This window comes from Rhodofomes roseus (genome assembly GCF_022264815.1).
Source record: "Rhodofomes roseus strain CIRM-BRFM 1785 chromosome Unknown C8Q71scaffold_8, whole genome shotgun sequence".
Taxonomy (NCBI): domain Eukaryota; kingdom Fungi; phylum Basidiomycota; class Agaricomycetes; order Polyporales; family Fomitopsidaceae; genus Rhodofomes; species Rhodofomes roseus.
In genome coordinates, this window is record NW_025952964.1 from 634,061 (window position 1) to 650,494 (window position 16,434).

Genomic DNA, 16,434 nt, shown 5'->3' on the forward strand with positions numbered 1-16,434 from the left:
CGTTGCGTGCGGTTGTGCTCATGCGGTCCATCACAGGTGTCAAAGTCAACATTCAGAAATAGAACGTGCAATCCATGTATAGTGCATGTACTTCCTATCCCTCTATTACGTAGCCACAATACATTGAGTGAAACTTCGTCCACACATGCGCACGTCGTTCGTCGCCCGCGTGATTGAGCCGGCGGATGGTCTCAGCTGGTCTCATGATCCACCTCCCGCGTCGTCACCAACGTAAAGGAGCTTCCTCACTGCAATGAGCTTGTCCTGCCATCGAACATCATATTGACGACGCTTCGCATTGTGTCCGCGAGCAGCACGCCATGGGCGCATCTAGGGAGTACGCCCGTCGGCAGTCCAGGCCCATGATTGATCCTGCGGGTACCTACCGCGTCCCCTGACCCGCTCCAGCTTCCTTGCTCTGAACCATAACGACCGCTTCTCTCAACCTCAGGCCCGTTCATAACTGGGGTCACCGGCGTCATGGGCCTTGGACGAACCATAATCAGCGCCGCCGTCGCGTCGTGGGCGAGATCCTCAGCGAAGGGCAAGGAACCTGCGAGTCCGGACGCAGAGGACGAGATGTCTCGAAGACCACTGCTTGGGCTCTCGCTGCCCCCAAAACAGTCGTTCGGCTCGGCTGCCCCGCCTCCAACGTATGGCTCGACGTCAAGACAGGCGAGCTCAAGCATACACAGCAGCCCCGAGCGATACCGGAGAGATAGCCAACTGGGCCAGGTGCCCGAGGAGGGGCTGGAGGAATTGGATGAGGAGGAATTGGACTTGGAAGAGCGCGGATACTACATCGGTACGTACATTATGTATACTCGAGGAGCGTGGAATCGCCTCATGGTGTTTGGCTTCGCAGGGTCATACAGGCAGAAGGTTGCTCTCTACACCTTCGTACCGCTAAGCTCCCTGCTCGTATTCGTGCTCTTCGCTTTCCTGCCACTGCTCGTCTGGCGCAGTGATCCACCCAGCGATTCAAGCTATCCCAAGTATTTCCAGTCACCAGTGCCGGAGCTTCTCGTCTCGATCTCACTATGGATTCTATCTCACCACCTGCGTCTCCCATTGTTCACCATCACTTCTTCCCTCCTCAAATCGCCGATCTGGAACACACTTCTATTCAACATCCTCCATGTCCTGCTCAGTCAGCTCCTCCGCCTCTCTGCGTTCCCTGTCCTCAGCATCCGGCACAAGATGGACTACCCGCTTCCGACATGGAAGGACCCCGCCTTCTCCCGGGTGTGGTGGATCGGGCTCGGGTGGGGACTCGCGGACGTCGCCGTAGGAATCACGCAGGGTTACGAGCAGCTCGTGCTGTATCGCGAAGTCATGGTCCCGGAAGACAAGGTCCGGGACGTGCTTGTGCGGTGGAAGAGCGGGCTTAGTGGGCTCGGCGGCGGCAGACGCGCCTCATCCGACGACGCCCTGCCGCTCAGCCCGCGCGCCGCAGAAGCCCGCGAGAACGGGGAAAACGCTGCGAAGCCGAGAAGCCTGGAGGACGCTATCAAGCTCGCCGTGGACAAGGATCTGGAGGAAATCGTGCGGCTGAAGGATAGGGAGGAGCTTGAGGAAATATACGGCGTGCCCCCGATTGTGAGCTACCCGTTCGTTTGGCACGCTTGCGTGTTGCTGACACGGCGATTGGTTACAGCACATCCCCGTCTTCGTGTCGTGCTTGCAGCGCATCGACTCACTCATCCTGTCGATGGGTCATACGCTCATCTTGTCCGGGACCTACCTCCGATCTCCGCTATCTTTCCCAGACACTGACATCCCGTCGATGTATAAGCATTATCCTTTTGCCATAGGTTTCCCCCTTGTTGTATTGGTACACCTTTCCCTTGCGCTACTTCACTCACCCAATCTCCTGCCTCGCGTCGGCGTGCACACTATGGCGTACGCTGGGTTTCTAGTCGGCCTCGGCATGACGTTTGCCGGGCTTGCTCTCTGGGGTGCCTTGTCGTAATCACCATCTCTGATTATATCCCCAGTAGCGACTTGCTTACCTGTTCACACATCTACCTCTGTATCTCTGTTTGGATCCATAGACTTTGCAGGTACTCCCTCTGTGCGATGTGTGTACAGCGATCGACGTCACAGCGAGAATAAGCTTTTGTTGGGAGAGATCTTGTCAGCGCGTCGGTAGATCTGGTTGCCTTGCGACCGGGCAGCAACCCGTTGACTTTCCCCGGGGCCCGCCGCCCGCGTACCACATGGTTCGTCTTGGGACACAGTCATCTGCCGTGGCCGCCGGCCTGTACCTTCTTCTGTTCATCTGGCTCAACCTCTGTGTCGGTCTCGACCGTGACCTCACCAACCCCTGTGCATAACAAAACACTCCCAAGGCCGCAGCGGCGAACTCGACGGTGTAACCAAAACAGGCGAGGATTACGTCTTCCGTTCCTAGGAAATGTCCCTCGCAACCCGGCATCAGTAGCGCTGCCGCGATTGGGTGGACCGTACTAAGATGCTTCAAGCGTGGGCGTCTTGCTCTGCGGTAAGAGGCGTTGCCCAGACCGAGTTGAACCTCCCGGTGCCACGAACAGCCACGCCAGCTAGCTCCCGCCCGCAGTGCTCGCGAGCCTCGGTCAATGGGTACACGAGCGCAGTCGCATCCGCCACGTTCCAGCTGCATCCTCGCCCCCACACCCGTCTGACAACATTGCTATGGCAGCCCTGTTCCTGCACCAGGCCCTCTTCTCGTCGGAAAGCTCGGTGGTTCCGCAGACGGCCTCTTCTGCACGCTCATCATTCACGCGGGACCGACGACTGTCCGCAGTGTCGTCGGTGACCCTCCACACCGTGTCCAACTCGGATCACTCGCACCCCACGGAGCCGCTTCTGAACCCACCGATTCCGGAGGCCTCTTCTTCTTCGACATACGTCGATCTTCTAGCGCGACAACCCAGACATCCGACGAGCCCGAGCAGCGCTGCGGACGGAGCACTCAGTCTTGAAGGAGACCCCCTAACAGCGAACGAGCGGAGGAGTCATTGGGAGCGTCGGACACGGAGGCGATTACGTAGGCTGCGGTGGACGAAGAGGTCATTGCTCAGTGTGATAGGTGAGCACCCTAGTTAACCCTCGGCCTGGGGACTGTGCGCTTTGCCGCAGGCGTATGACCCCGGCGGTACGCCGTACGCGCTCTGGACGCGTTGAACGGTCTCATTCGGGGCGAAGCGGTGTACAGGAGCCCGCGCGTGGTTCCGACGCGAAGCCTGCCAGCATGACAGGTTCCGTCCAGAGTGACGCTCGATTAGAACCTGCCAGTGCCTGTCTGAGCTATCACAGGGAGCTGTACGAAGTACCGTATAGGAGATAGCGATGCACAGTGCTCCATCATACGAACCACCATCGAGCGAACAGAAGAGTCTCTGCGCTGCCATATTGGCCAGATTTAGCCACTATTGATCTCTGTTCGGTTCGTGATCCGCTGGCCATCAGAACGAAGACAGGGGATCACACTTCGACAGCTCATGTTGTTCGATATGATCCCTTAGGGCGATTCAACGCGAAGCAGGCGCACACGGCGCTTGTGATAGTGATGCATTGGTACGCCGCAACCGCGTGCACCTGTGACAGGAGGAGTTGCGTTGAACAGCGTTTTCACCCGTCCTTGACTCGTCTGGGAGACCGTCCGCAGATGACTGACCATTAATCAATTCCAGGTGCATGGGCAACGTACAACACCATTCGTTACTTCTTGGCATTCGCGATCTACCCGTACCATGATCGACAATTAATCCTCCTCTCTCTGGGGACATGCACTGCGTTCTCCCTGACTTTCATTCTCATCTCAGTGCTCATAGGCGCCTTCGCTCCTTACCTCGGCTGGACATCCAGACCGAACGCTCCTCATGCTGTCGTGCAAGTTATCCTAACTTATATGTCGTCTGCTTTGCTACTCAGCCCCGCCGTCGTCAACCTTGCTTTCGTTTTTGTCTGGAGACATACTCCCAATCTCATCAACACACTCGTCCACCGCTGCCGCTGGGACATCGATGTCTTCTGGTCTGGGCTCGGCTCGCAATGCAACGTGTCCCCCTCCTGGGCTGAGTGGCTCGCGGGATCTGTAGTCCGCTTGGTACTCACGCTCGCAGTTCTCGTACGTATACATTACCCAACTTTCTCGCAACTTGTCAATGATGTGGTTCTGACCGATTACTAGATCGCTTATCACCTGACAGCCTACCACTATGACATCACCCTCCAGCCTTCTCGTAGACGGCGTCGTTCCCGTCCACGGTCAGGCTCTTCAGTGCCGTCCGTAACGCCAAAGTCCACGTCTACAGGAACCCATCACCCAATGTCTTCGACGTCAACGCCCGTGTCCCCCCTTTCGCTCTCGCAGATCGGCCGGCAGCTGTCGATATCAACGTCCGAAGGTCACGCGACGATTGAGAGCTACTCCAGCTCGGGGGAACACCGGCCACTGCGCAGCTCCCAGTCTCGCATAAACGCACAGAGCTTCCTGGCCAGTCGATCGAAGGACGGTTTCGCGTCCCCGGCCCTCTCGCCCACCCGCAGCGAGAAGGACCGCTCCCTCGGCGTGTCAGCGTTCTCGAAGCGCGAGGACACGTCCCCTAATTCATCGGATGAGGACCTTCCCTCGTCCCTGGGGACTGACAGGTTCGGCCGTTCTATCCGGAGAATTCCTGGCAACTACACGCTCCCGGGGGCCCCGGACGCATCGCACACCGACAACCCCGGAGAGCCGCCGCGCGACGCGATGTCAGACAACGAGCTGTACAGTTTTGTGGACCGTTTCCGGTCACTCGTAGATCAAATCGCACGAGAGACCGAGGAAGGCATTACACTCGCCCAAAACGAGAGCCCGGGGTACGCCTCCTCCATGTCTCATGATATAGAGGACCTAAGACCAAGTTATCGCTCAACCTTCCCCTCTGATGACGATGACGACTATGTCCCTGTGCTCGGAAAGACTATCCACCGGATGCCCACCATAGAGTCGCTCGGGTCGCGTGAGGTGATGAGCCTCGCGACGTCGAGCCTACACCGAGCGTCTCCGGGACCACACCACATGTCTCGCCCTTCGACGCGCTCAAACACGTTCAGCCTCAGCGAGGCAGGTATGGATACACCCTCCGTCCGAAGCCGTGCCAACTCGCTCGACGCGGCGCTCGCGCTTGTCTCAACACCAACGACCACGGATCTCCCGGACGAGGTGTGGGGAGGCTCAGTACAGCCCACAGCGGGTTCCGGAGACGTGTCGAGATCCGGGTCGCATGCAAGCAGTAGTAGCAAGAGCAATCCTCAGGAGCCATATCCGCCGGAGGGAGAGTAACAAGTCACCAGAAGTGGGTCTGTTTCCTCTTGGTGGCAGCCACACACGCAGCTGCTCGACATGTTCCATTTGCTATGGACTTCGCGGTGCTCGCCCTACTGTCGTTACGGTTGAGTAACTTATCTCTAACCGCATGGTGCTAGATCCACCGTAACCTACATGAGGCAGGTCTCTGCACATTTCGTATTCTCGTAGAGGAGGCTGATACGTATCCTTGATGTCTAGTAGTCGAACGATTACCCTGTACCTATCGATAAATGATCAGAGTCCATTGAAGGCAAGAAGCACATTGACCTCCCGGATTCAGTCGTCAGTTGACAATCCTCGGAACCTATTGGAAGCAGCATACAGTGGATAATGAAGACTGACTTATCATTTCGCTTGAGCCTTGATAATTTCCGCGCCGCGCGGGCGCAGAACAGGGTCTGCTGCACAATGCTTGATTGGAAGTTAAACGACTGCTTCTCGTGACATTAACGGCATGTGGACCGTCGGCGCGAGGAGTCGTCCAACACGACATTGACCCGAAGTAATACAATGCGGCCTCTCGTGTCGTGTAGACGTTATGGTGAGCAAACGTGCTATCTATGAGCGCTATGCAGTCCCTTCATCACCTACAACCTTTTTCAACCACTTTGGGCGGCGTACTGGCAGCGCCGAAAGACTACTTGGTTGATCATAGGTACCTAATCGAAGCTGTGTCTCCCGGCGCCTGACGGGCCTGCAATATACCACGAGGCGTATTCATCACTCGCGCCAGGAATAACGTTCAACGCTAGAACGCTAGAAGAGTCACAAATCTACGATATCCTCTCTGCAATGAGGCGGTATGTACTGTTGCTTTGACGTGCCGCAAGCCCGCTCTGATTGAAAACGATGATAAGTCCTCCAGGCCGTGATGCATATACGCACCTCTTCTGCGTATCATCAGCTCCAGCAACTGGAAATCCCGCTCGACAGTTGGGAACAGTTTTTCAGCACAGGCCTGTAGCTATGTATCGGCAACGTCAATTGAGCCATGCTTCGCACCGAGCTTGATTATCATCTATCGGCGGATAGGGTCCATGCCTGCAGGCGGAAGATCGCACACACTCCGCCTCTCCTCAGGAGCTTGGGTCACTTTACGTGCGGTGACCTCGTCGTAAGCCTTCATTTCGGATTTTTTTAACCCACTACACGCTTCTGGGAGTTGCTGAAGACTCACGATTCCGTCGGACCCGATCTTAGAAGGCTGCTCTCAGCTGCGATGACGTCTTTCGCACTAACTGCAGCATAGATTTCAATGAACCGCGCACACGCTCATCCGCGACTTCAGCAGCGATGTCAGCAATCGGGTCTTGTTCGAGGGGGAACATACGAGGCAATCGTGATGGTCTGTTCTTGGTTCCGCCTTCCTTCCAGCTTGACTTCTGGTCTTCTAACCTATCAGCTTCCGGATAGGGAGCATCCTGCTACCGTCAATCACATTCAATCCGTGGCGGAGTTCCTCAAACAAGCTTCGCACGCGAGTAGTACTCGACCGCTTGGCAGGTAACGTGAATAACCTCAAATTAGGTCTAGCTGACTGCGGCATATACAGATAACTCATAGGACTCCCTTAAATGTAAATCAGTCCAGTGCGTGATACGTAGGTCCCCTACTTCTGCGACGATCTGTGGTTGCGTTGGTGAATGGTCTGCCCAAGGTTGTTATGGATGAAAGACGCACACTGGGACATATTCGCACACGAGACCCCGACGATTGCAATTCGCGCAAGTCGGCTGACCGTCACACTTCAACTTGCGACCTGTTAAGAAATCGAGCGGCTAGATAAAAAGCTGTGCATCTATCGCGGAGCGCCACCGACCTCTGCAGAAGGTGCATGCCATGGGTGTTCGTCGAGGTACACGCGTAACGTTCTCCTGGCCATCGGCCTCTGTCTCCTGGGTCTGCTCTGAAGTGTTTGTAGCCTGACATCGTCCTAAGTGAGCGGGCGGTGAGGCGAGAGACCGAAAGAGCTCGTACTTGTGTGGCGGACATCTGAGCTGGTGTCTCGACTTTCAAGGAAGCGTTCAGGACCTGATGCTGGTCGGGTTGTTGGGGATGATGTAGGTGTCCGACATCTCCTTTCTTATACAGGTGCGCTCTGAGGGAGGCGGTTATCTCACCGCGGGCCACGCAGACTGTTGCTGAGATCGATCCTGGCAATACAGATCTCAGGACGCTGTACGAGCTGTCATGTGCAGTGCCGAAGTGGCTAGTAAATGACAGGGGAGCTCTGGTCTGCTTTCATGAACTCGGATCATAAACATGACAAATCTGCCTGGTGTCGGTCATAACGCTTGATGTCTTGCTAGAGAATGCCTCCATTGGGTAGGCAGTGCTCTGTTTAGGATACGAAGGCGGCGCAGTAGTACAGTGCGTATCACATACATCTGTTCCCGCCGAGGATTGACGCCAGAGCCGTCCAGGGCTGCAACTCGTCTGGCCATTTGGCACGAGTGCTGAGCGCGAAACGATACGACACGCACGGCGCCCGGGTGTCTCAGGCGGTTCAAGAACACAAACAGTAATTCACTCCGCACCGACAAGCCTTCAGCCTAACTCTCGCGCTTCCGCTGGTTCCGCAACCAGTGCGTAATTCCGGGAACATCGCGCGCTCGATCAAACTAAGTCGGTGCTTCACTTTCGGACCCTCGTATGTGACCATATAATAGCAATTGAGTGATACGTGACGACCGACGTACCTAGTGAGCATATCCGGACGCTCTGTGGTTTATGTTGCTCTTGTCCTCCGTGCCACTGTGCCAGATGCGTTGTATACAAAACAGAGCATTTGAATCCGGCGCACCTGTTGTCCGCGCTGCTCTACTAGGCACGCGTGGATCGCTGAGTAGACGTCGACGGAACTACTCCCCATCCATACTTCTAGCTCGTCTTTGGCCCGTGTTAGTTATTCTAGACCGACGATCGGGTTAGTCTGTCTCCGGCATCTCAGGGCAACGCCCACTTGTAAACTGGGTTGCCAGACTTGCTGGACCCTTCCCAAGTCCTATGTATTGTTGGCTCCACAAGGCGCCATCTTGGTAAAGTTCAAATGCCGCTTCGGTCATATGCTGTAGAGCGTGTCTCGATCCGGATGGACTGGATTAGAATGTACCGTGTGGCTCCTCAGATGGAAAGGCATCCGGTATTAGACACCACTGGCCTATGGCGCCCTTCACTATCGATGTCTCCGTCAAAGCATCGGCCATTCTCACCGGCGTATAGCACACAACCGCCCTATTGTCCGACAACACAACCACGGCGCCCCTGGGCGTACATGCCTTTGGAAGTTCTGTCACTAGGGAGCGGCAACGGTTGACTGAATGAGATCTGCGAGGGTCAATTCCATAGATTTGATCTCGACGCCGCAGAGATAGGCTACCCGCTCACAGAGCATCGCGGGAGATAATGAGTCGAACGTAGATTGTCCGCTGTGCTACACATGATGAGGCTTGGGTACAGGCTGCCTTACGAGAGGGATAGGTAACGATACATGACGTGGGATCATAATCTTGACCAGATCGGATGACAACGCGCATACTGAGTCCTAGCGGGGGCAATAGGCATTGAAATGTTCCTCAAAGTGTAAGGGTATCCTTGTGTCCCTTCTCGCTTTCTACTTCGCCTGGGATGTTATCAAGCTGTAAGAAGTCGTTGAGAATGGCAACAATCGTGCGCGATGGTTGTAGCTAACCTTGTCCAGGTCCTCCAGGGACGATTTGATTATATCAACTGCCTTCATGAGGTCCTCCTCGGAAATTACCAGTGGTGGCGCAAAGCGGATGCTGTAACATAGTCAATATCTCCAGGGACGTGCAACCATCATTACAGGAAGTGTCTCACATGTTGACATGTGTGGGCTTGGCAAGTACGCCCCTGCTCTTGAGAAGCAGACAGAATTGCCACGCAGTCCGACCCTTGGAGCTTGTCTGCTCATCGATTACGAGCGCGTTCAACAATCCACGGCCGCGAACGGCCTTGATCAGCGGTGACTTGATGGCCTGGATGGCTGAGCGGAATTTCTCCCCAAGGACTTCTGCGCGGTTGGCTAGGTCCTCGTCTACTAGCACATCCAGAGCAGTCATTGCCACCGCGCAACCCAGTGGGTTTCTGAGCATCATCAACATGTCGACGAGATTTGAAGGAGACTGAATGGCTCCACTCACCCGCCGTATGTGCTACCGTGCTCTCCAGGTTGGATGCACAACATGATGTCTCTGTCAGCCAGGACGGCCGAGACGGGATAAACTAACGTCGTCTTCAGTCAACATGGTATCATTTGATATCATGAACGGTACTAACCTCCTCCAGAAAGTGCCTTTCCCAAGAGTACGATGTCAGGCCTGATGTTGTCGTGCTCGTGGCACAGCATCTTTCCTGTTCGGCAGAGGCCCTGCATCAGGTGTCAGTTGCGACGCCACATCAGCGCCCCAGTATGGCTCAACTAACCGTTTGAATTTCATCGCAAATGAGCAAGACGTTGTGCTTCACGCAGAGCTCGCGAACCTTCGCGAGGTATCCGGCGGGCGGAACTACAATACTGCACGGTAGTGATGAGTATGGTATCCAATCATTGTGTTTACCACGTACCCAGCCTCCCCTTGAATGGGCTCCACAAGAAACGCTGCCACGTCCTTTCCATGCAGCTCAAGAGCGCGTTCAAGATCGGATATCTTCCCGTACCGTATCGTCCTAATCTCCCCGTCATCATCATATGTCGGACCGACGGCCTGGAGATAGGGCCCAAATCCGCTGCGGCTCTCCGGATCCGTACTCATACTGATGGCCACATGCGAGAGGTCAGCGTTCCCAAAAGCTTACTTGGAGGCCAGACATGCGGACCACGGACCTGATAACGCCGATGGTTCTCCCATGGAAGTTTCCCTCAGCACTGAGGACGATAGCCTTTCCGTCCGCGACGCCTTTCTTCGTGTATGCCCATTTCCTCGACAGCTTGATGGCAGTTTCAACCGCCTCCGCGCCTGTATTCATCGGAAGGACCATGTCATAGCCGAACACCTGCGTCATCTTCTGCGCAAACTGGCCGAAGACCGAGTTGTAGAAGGCGCGAGAGGAGAGCGTCAGCTTCTGGGCTTGCTGAATTAAGGTGTTGACGATCCTCGGGTGGCAATGGCCCTGTGAGTGAAGATGTGAGATGGTTTGTCCCAAAGACACTAGATTTCTAATTTCGGGGATTGCATAGGGCCGTTCTGATCCTCGAGGACGCCCAGCGCATCTATGTACTCGGTACAGCGAGAAAATCTAGTCTATTTGGCCAGCCCTGGAGTTCATGAACCGCACAATTAAGCCGTCGCATGCATACTCCATGCGACGTACCGGTGCCACACTGTGGCGCATTGAGTCCAGGAGCATGGAATAGGCAAGCGGACTACCTTGTCGAAGACCTTCCTCCGACTAACGGACCAAGAAGTACGTTTTCGGGGCCAATTCAAAGTAGCACTCCGCGGTACACGATCGAGGAAGTCGAATCGAGGGGGGTAACGGCATAAGGGAGACGTGCGCCGGATGCTCACCTGATTAACGGCCCTGCGAACACTCAATAAGCCCCGATCATAATGCAGAGGCCACAGGTAGCCAAAGGACTCACGAGTACGCAGACAGCATATCGATGTACTCTCTGCCTTCCGGATCCCATACTCTGTATTCCGAAGTGTCACCGGCGCTACGCACGCGAAGCATAACGCACAAAAGACTCACTTGGCACCTTTCGCGGACTCGAACACGACTGGGAGCGGGTGGTAGCTATAGCAAGCGAGTCAGCACGCACGCAATACGCACGCATGAAGACGGAACGGCGAACTGAGTATCTCGGAGGCACTCCGCATGCCGACCAATCGACGATCGCTGCAAATCGCGCATCAAGGGGAAAGCGTCTCCGCGCTGGGGTCGCCGGAGACGCGACTACTCACTTGTGTGCGCCATACTCGTGCTCGAGGCGGATTACTTCCGCTGAAGAGATATGGACTTGTCCATTTCTGTTCATTCCAGCCTTCGCCACGCCATTACCTGTTGAGGTGCGATCATCTGCACTGGGGGCCATGATAATGATGTCTCGGGTGAGGGTAGGCTGTTATAGACTGCGTAGTGTCGATGATGTGGTTGAGGTGCAAGAAGTGATCCACTCCCGCCACAGCTGCTCTGGTCCGTAACGTCCGTCGAGGTCACGTTTAATATTTCCGACCCAAATAGGAAATGTCGGAGCGGATCTACGTTTTGGTGACTGGCATTCACGATCGAGTCGGTGGTATTTTTGATCCGTTCGTATGACGGAACGACCTTGACGGTCGCACAACTGAAAGTCTATGGCGAGTGTGTAGGTATAGGCATAATTTACAGTGCGGTAGATTATGAATGTAGATACGATATCAGAAATCCGGGCAGAGTTCCATCCATATACGTAGCGGGGTCATCATCCAGACATGTCATAAATGCAGAACTGCACGGCGGGCGGATCAAGGAGACGCCAAAATGCCCTGCGTCTCAGACGGACACAAGAGCGGAGAGTAGCGCTCACGTCTATTGTAACTTGGCAGGCCACTCCCGCCGTGGCCTCCAGCGTCCCTCGGGGTCATGACGAGGGTTGGGGATGTACGATAGGCCATCATCGGGACTTTGGCCAATGGGTACTGTCGCATTACACCTTTAGTAAAAATCGCGTGTGGAACATGGCAGAGAAGACCTACGGAACCACTGCCATGCATAGGACCCCATGACAGACTCCCAGTTTGCGCGGTAGCTCCCGAACCACCATAGGTTTCCCTCGTGGTCTATACGACCCCATTCCTGGTCCCACTGTTTGCGTGTGCGCCTCTTCGCGCTGTCAATTGGAGTGGAGGACATTAGCAGACTGGCCCACGTGAAGTCCGATGATGCTGACTAACCCTACTGCATACCAAGGGTGCATGCGGGCGAGCACACGCTTCTCTCGGTCGCGTATGCTCTGTGATCTAAGCGACTCCACAGTTGTCGTATTTAGCATGATGAGCCGCATGTGCGATACCAATAACGACGACGTGAACACCACGAAGAAGAACGACCTGCTCACGTACATCAGCGACAATCCACCAGAAGTCGAACCGCGAACTCACAAGACAATGATGACGATCTTCTGGGCGTCTACGCGTCCCGACTTCGCCTGATCAGCGACGAGCGTCGAGAAGGTCCACAAACAGAACAGAAGGGCCCACTCGAGGAAGATCACGAAGTATTTGTAATTGCGCGCGCCGACGCATTGCCCGATCCCTTCGTAAGCCTGGTAAGTGGGAATGTACGACCTCAAACCAACAAGCACTCACATGGACAATGATGGTCGTATCTAAGGACACACTGGGCACACCATCAGTGTACAGTACTTCGCACAACGGTCAATATGCCCACGGTACCACAGGCAGCACAATGGTGCGCCCTGAGGGGCTTGACGAAGCCTTCTTTCCAGCAATACCGATTCTCGGGACGCAACACGGCGGTCTCTGGTACACGTCTGGAATTCTGAGGGCCCTTGCGTGCGCTTCCGTTCTGTTGCGGGGCAGGCGCATCGGGCTTTGCAACGCGGGCTTGTGCAACCGCAGGGATGGCATCCGTCATCCCAGCTTGAGCATCACCTGTATTGTGGTTCGTACATATTGGGATTACCCGAGATACGTATAAGCATTAAGGACGTACCATCTGCCTGGTGCCCATTAGGCTGGTGCCCATTGGGCTGGTGCCCATTAGGGGGCTGCAGACCGTCTTCGTGATCGGCAGCAGTTGGTTCTGGTGGCTGCTCGCCCTGGCCCATGTACTGGTACGGCATGCCCGTCAAGTCCCGCTGCGAGTCCCACCAAGCCGGCACGAAAGTATTCACCACCGGCTCCGGTGTCTTCTTCACGAACTGAGGGGCAGCGGTTATCGCCGTGTTAATTACATGGTGCAAAAAGTCGTACGCACGTCTCTCGCAAGGCCTGGGGACGTAAGGACGACCTGTAGCCGATCTGAGTCTAATCCCGTGGACCTTGGCAGCAATTAACGGACGCACCTTCTCATAAGCCCAGAGCATCATCAGACCCAGCACACAGAACACCACCAAGAACCCGACTGACGGAGCGCTTTCACTCAGCTTCGATCAGCACGAACGGCACGTACATTCCGGACTCACTGCCCGTAGCTCTGCCGCCCAGAGCGCCCTCGTCCCTCCTGATCATCGGCACGCACAGCCTCCCAATGTACACATAGAACGTATATGCGACAATGGCGATGGTGATACCGACCGCGAGCTTGAGCACGATCCACGGCATGGGCTTCTGCTTGCGCTTCGCTCTGCGTTCCCTGGAGCGCATCGCCGCCTCCTCCATGACCGCGCAGCAATTGAGTTCTTGTCGCCTGCTTTTCTCTGCATGCTGGGCCATAAGTCGTATCCGAGTCACAAGATAGCGCGAGACAAGGACCGAGAGCAGCGCGGGGTACGCGTGTGGGCAACGGACAAGCAGCGGTGGTGAAGACCGTGAGGTCACCGCGACAGACGCGTGTCGGCCGCGCCGCAGCCGTAGACGCCCGATCAGCCTCACGCTTCACGTGATCTTACAGGATTCTACCCGCACAATGGGCGTCTAACTACTAAACGCTAAACGCTATCATATTTCGCTGCGTTGGCTCGAGCTTCACCTCATTCGTATCGACCAACGGGGCCGCCTTCACTTGACCAAACGACCTCGGCCGAGCACGCGATGTCGCGACGTACTCTCGCCTCATCCTACCATTACGTCCGCTTCTCCGTCGCGCCGGCATGCGCGGACGCATTATCAATCCGCAAGTCTATCCAGGACGCTTTCGCGCAATCGTTTGGCCTCATTTCGGCCAGCACGCACGTCGATGTCCTATGGGTCGCCGATGATGGGTCGGAGGCGGTTGTTCGGCTCGCGGAGAGGTGAGTGGTGGTCCATACATGGCGCAGACGCGATGCATGTATATTGACCCTCACGCCGCACCCTTCCATTTCTTCCCGGGCTGGGAAACTGAATGCATCGATACGCAGCGAGGCGACCAAGCTGCTTGCGTCCGTCACAGCTTACTCAGGGCGGCCAAGACTGTCACTCGTGAAGGAGAGCTCGTTCCTACCCTCGTTGTTGTCGGTGCATCCGCTCGGTGAAAGTTAGACGACTGAGGTGGGCGGCAGGTTCGTGTTATTACTGAGTCATGTTCCTAAGTACACTCATCTTTGACAGCCGCACCGGTCTCTACGGCTAGAAGGCGAAAGAAAGTCTCAATCAAGGGGGCTGTAGCTGCATTCCGGGGTCGCCACCGTCGCCCGAGTTGTGACAGAAGCTGCATTGCGCGGGGAAGTACTTCCCCTGAGAGGATCACGTCGGGAGTTGTCGCCTGAGAGATCTAGCCTCGGTGGCTATCTCGCACGTTGCAGGGCGAAGGAGGTACGAACTTGGGCGTGTCCACGCTTGTTAGAGTTCAGCTACATAGTCATTTGCGCCCGTAAGATCCGAGGAGGGTACGAGTCCTGGTGTGCGATTGCAATACAGATTCAGAGAGCTTACGTACAGCGTGTGATACGATACAACAGCGATTCAAAACGTCTGGCGGCTGCCCGCAGCGGCAAGCCCATAGCCCTCACGAGGCTTGTCGGGCCTTCGCATACTCTACGAAGTCGTCTATCGTTGACGGCCATGCAGCTGGATTGAGTCATATCAGATCGAGTGCACAATGGAAGACGCGCCAAGGAAGTGAACCCACCTTCCGCATCGTACTTCTCAAACTTCGAGTCGATGCTCCGTACAAATTCGAGGAACTACGCGTCCGCGCGAGGTGATGACGATTGATTACTGTCTGCTGTCGTCTTCCAGGACGTCGAGATGAGACTCACCATCTGCCAAGTATCTTTGCTGATTCCCTTCCCGCCCCTCTCGTTGAGGAAGTCGAGCCACCATTGCGTGTGCTCCTCCTTCCACCCTTCCTCGCCCGTCATGTCCACATCATCATCTCGCTGGACATGTGCTAGTGCGCCACCTTGCAGACCATGAGGAATGAGGAGCGCCCAGAACCCCTGCGCGTCGTCCAGACCTGTCCCGCACATCACATGGGCGCGTTCCACTCAGCCCGTCCATATAACGCTAGCTGCTAACTAACGACGCACCTAGACTACGCTGCCCGGGCTGTCTCGAGAACTCGAACGTGTAGTTGTACACTTGCGTGTAATACTCCGGGTCTTGCGAGAGCTTCTGCCGGAGCTGCACCAGCACATTCTGCAGCGCCGAGATGCTGTCGCAGCTGTAAGAGCACAGTCGCTTCAGTGTGACCAGCCTTCACGATTGTTATGGCAGAGCACGCACTTTAGCCGCTTCAAGCCGTCCACCCAGCCCTTCCGCGACCATGCGCCCATGCTCGGTGACTTGAGCTCGTACGCTACAGCCAGCCAGACCACATCCGCCGGATCCGAGCCCAAATCCGCACATAGTCTGATCGTACCGTCCACCGCGATCATATCATCGCCACTCAACGGGTCTGGATCTGCGTTCACCCAGTGCTCAGTCCCAGCCTACCCGGCAGCCCGATCACGACAGTGCGGAGACATACCTTTGTACTGATCAAAGAGCTGGGTGATCTTGGTCGTGGAGACACCACTGCGTTGCGCACTCGCCAGTGCATTGGGGTCGCCATAGAACGCGTCGATGGCTACGTCGAGTCGCTTGTACTTCTCGAGGAAGCGCTTTGCGTCGCGCGCCCTAGCATACGTTAAAGCCAACCGTGTCCGTGAGTCCACTACCGTACCCAGACGCGCCATCCGCTCCCGCGCAGCATCTGCGCGGATCGCGGAAATGGATCACTCACGAAGCACCCGTCACCGCGACGAATTGATCAATGTTCGCGTTCATCGCCTTATCGAGCACGCTCTTGCTCTTCGAGGATACCTTAGACTAGCGGCGCCGTCGGAGCAGTCCCAATGCAGCAAGCACGCAAGATCGCCGCGCGTGTAGCGAGTACGAGCGACGTGCGCGAGTCGAGTTGAGCGGAGGACGGTTGGGTTCAAGAGCGCGGGTACGATTTCGGTCAGATACGCCTGGGCGCCGGATGCCTCCGGGGGAAGACTTACC

At 55.9% G+C, this 16,434-nt stretch overlaps 8 protein-coding genes across 8 annotated transcripts; 3 read left to right on the forward strand and 5 right to left on the reverse strand.

Annotated features, from left to right (window-relative positions):
- The first annotated feature begins 153 nt into the window (after positions 1-153).
- On the forward strand, positions 154-2,203 carry C8Q71DRAFT_754227 (uncharacterized protein). Its single transcript, XM_047923478.1, has 3 exons — positions 154-805; positions 866-1,599; positions 1,658-2,203. Exons 1-3 carry the CDS (start codon positions 481-483, stop codon positions 1,970-1,972), a joined length of 1,374 nt encoding a protein of 457 aa, XP_047779775.1. The 5' UTR covers positions 154-480; the 3' UTR covers positions 1,973-2,203.
- On the reverse strand, positions 1,957-2,862 carry C8Q71DRAFT_558650 (uncharacterized protein). Its single transcript, XM_047919347.1, has 2 exons — positions 2,325-2,862; positions 1,957-2,273 (listed from the first exon to the last, which is right to left on the reverse strand). Exons 1-2 carry the CDS (start codon positions 2,639-2,641, stop codon positions 2,138-2,140), a joined length of 453 nt encoding a protein of 150 aa, XP_047779776.1. The 5' UTR covers positions 2,642-2,862; the 3' UTR covers positions 1,957-2,137.
- Positions 2,195-5,595, forward strand: C8Q71DRAFT_754228 (uncharacterized protein). Its single transcript, XM_047923479.1, has 4 exons — positions 2,195-3,070; positions 3,675-4,111; positions 4,175-5,475; positions 5,537-5,595. Exons 1-3 carry the CDS (start codon positions 2,674-2,676, stop codon positions 5,309-5,311), a joined length of 1,971 nt encoding a protein of 656 aa, XP_047779777.1. The 5' UTR covers positions 2,195-2,673; the 3' UTR covers positions 5,312-5,475; positions 5,537-5,595.
- A 1,240-nt stretch (positions 5,596-6,835) lies between these two features.
- C8Q71DRAFT_754235 (uncharacterized protein) lies at positions 6,836-7,481 on the reverse strand. Its single transcript, XM_047923480.1, has 4 exons — positions 7,316-7,481; positions 7,158-7,260; positions 7,019-7,097; positions 6,836-6,963 (listed from the first exon to the last, which is right to left on the reverse strand). The coding sequence occupies exons 1-4, from the start codon at positions 7,328-7,330 to the stop codon at positions 6,948-6,950; spliced, it is 213 nt and encodes a 70-aa protein (XP_047779778.1). The 5' UTR covers positions 7,331-7,481; the 3' UTR covers positions 6,836-6,947.
- Positions 7,482-8,672: 1,191 nt separating this feature from the next.
- C8Q71DRAFT_808240 (ornithine-oxo-acid aminotransferase) lies at positions 8,673-11,506 on the reverse strand. Its single transcript, XM_047926018.1, has 12 exons — positions 11,266-11,506; positions 11,054-11,098; positions 10,944-10,994; positions 10,870-10,882; positions 10,185-10,471; positions 9,926-10,114; positions 9,785-9,875; positions 9,638-9,728; positions 9,502-9,583; positions 9,179-9,445; positions 9,030-9,120; positions 8,673-8,976 (listed from the first exon to the last, which is right to left on the reverse strand). The coding sequence occupies exons 1-12, from the start codon at positions 11,394-11,396 to the stop codon at positions 8,914-8,916; spliced, it is 1,401 nt and encodes a 466-aa protein (XP_047779779.1). The 5' UTR covers positions 11,397-11,506; the 3' UTR covers positions 8,673-8,913.
- A 1-nt stretch (position 11,507) lies between these two features.
- C8Q71DRAFT_754247 (zf-DHHC-domain-containing protein) lies at positions 11,508-13,961 on the reverse strand. Its single transcript, XM_047923481.1, has 10 exons — positions 13,491-13,961; positions 13,371-13,429; positions 13,283-13,315; positions 13,019-13,226; positions 12,734-12,957; positions 12,652-12,682; positions 12,445-12,598; positions 12,238-12,393; positions 12,040-12,173; positions 11,508-11,982 (listed from the first exon to the last, which is right to left on the reverse strand). The coding sequence occupies exons 1-10, from the start codon at positions 13,738-13,740 to the stop codon at positions 11,873-11,875; spliced, it is 1,359 nt and encodes a 452-aa protein (XP_047779780.1). The 5' UTR covers positions 13,741-13,961; the 3' UTR covers positions 11,508-11,872.
- Positions 13,951-14,880, forward strand: C8Q71DRAFT_754251 (uncharacterized protein). Its single transcript, XM_047923482.1, has 3 exons — positions 13,951-14,258; positions 14,367-14,507; positions 14,557-14,880. Exons 1-2 carry the CDS (start codon positions 14,059-14,061, stop codon positions 14,485-14,487), a joined length of 321 nt encoding a protein of 106 aa, XP_047779781.1. The 5' UTR covers positions 13,951-14,058; the 3' UTR covers positions 14,488-14,507; positions 14,557-14,880.
- A 73-nt stretch (positions 14,881-14,953) lies between these two features.
- Positions 14,954-16,230, reverse strand: C8Q71DRAFT_706032 (Cullin binding-domain-containing protein; the record flags this gene model as incomplete). Its single annotated transcript, XM_047920483.1, has 7 exons — positions 14,954-15,015; positions 15,077-15,131; positions 15,207-15,403; positions 15,477-15,601; positions 15,673-15,834; positions 15,913-16,065; positions 16,172-16,230. Coding segments are annotated over 7 exons (813 nt in total), but the record flags the coding sequence as incomplete, so codon positions are not given.
- Positions 16,231-16,434: the final 204 nt, after the last annotated feature.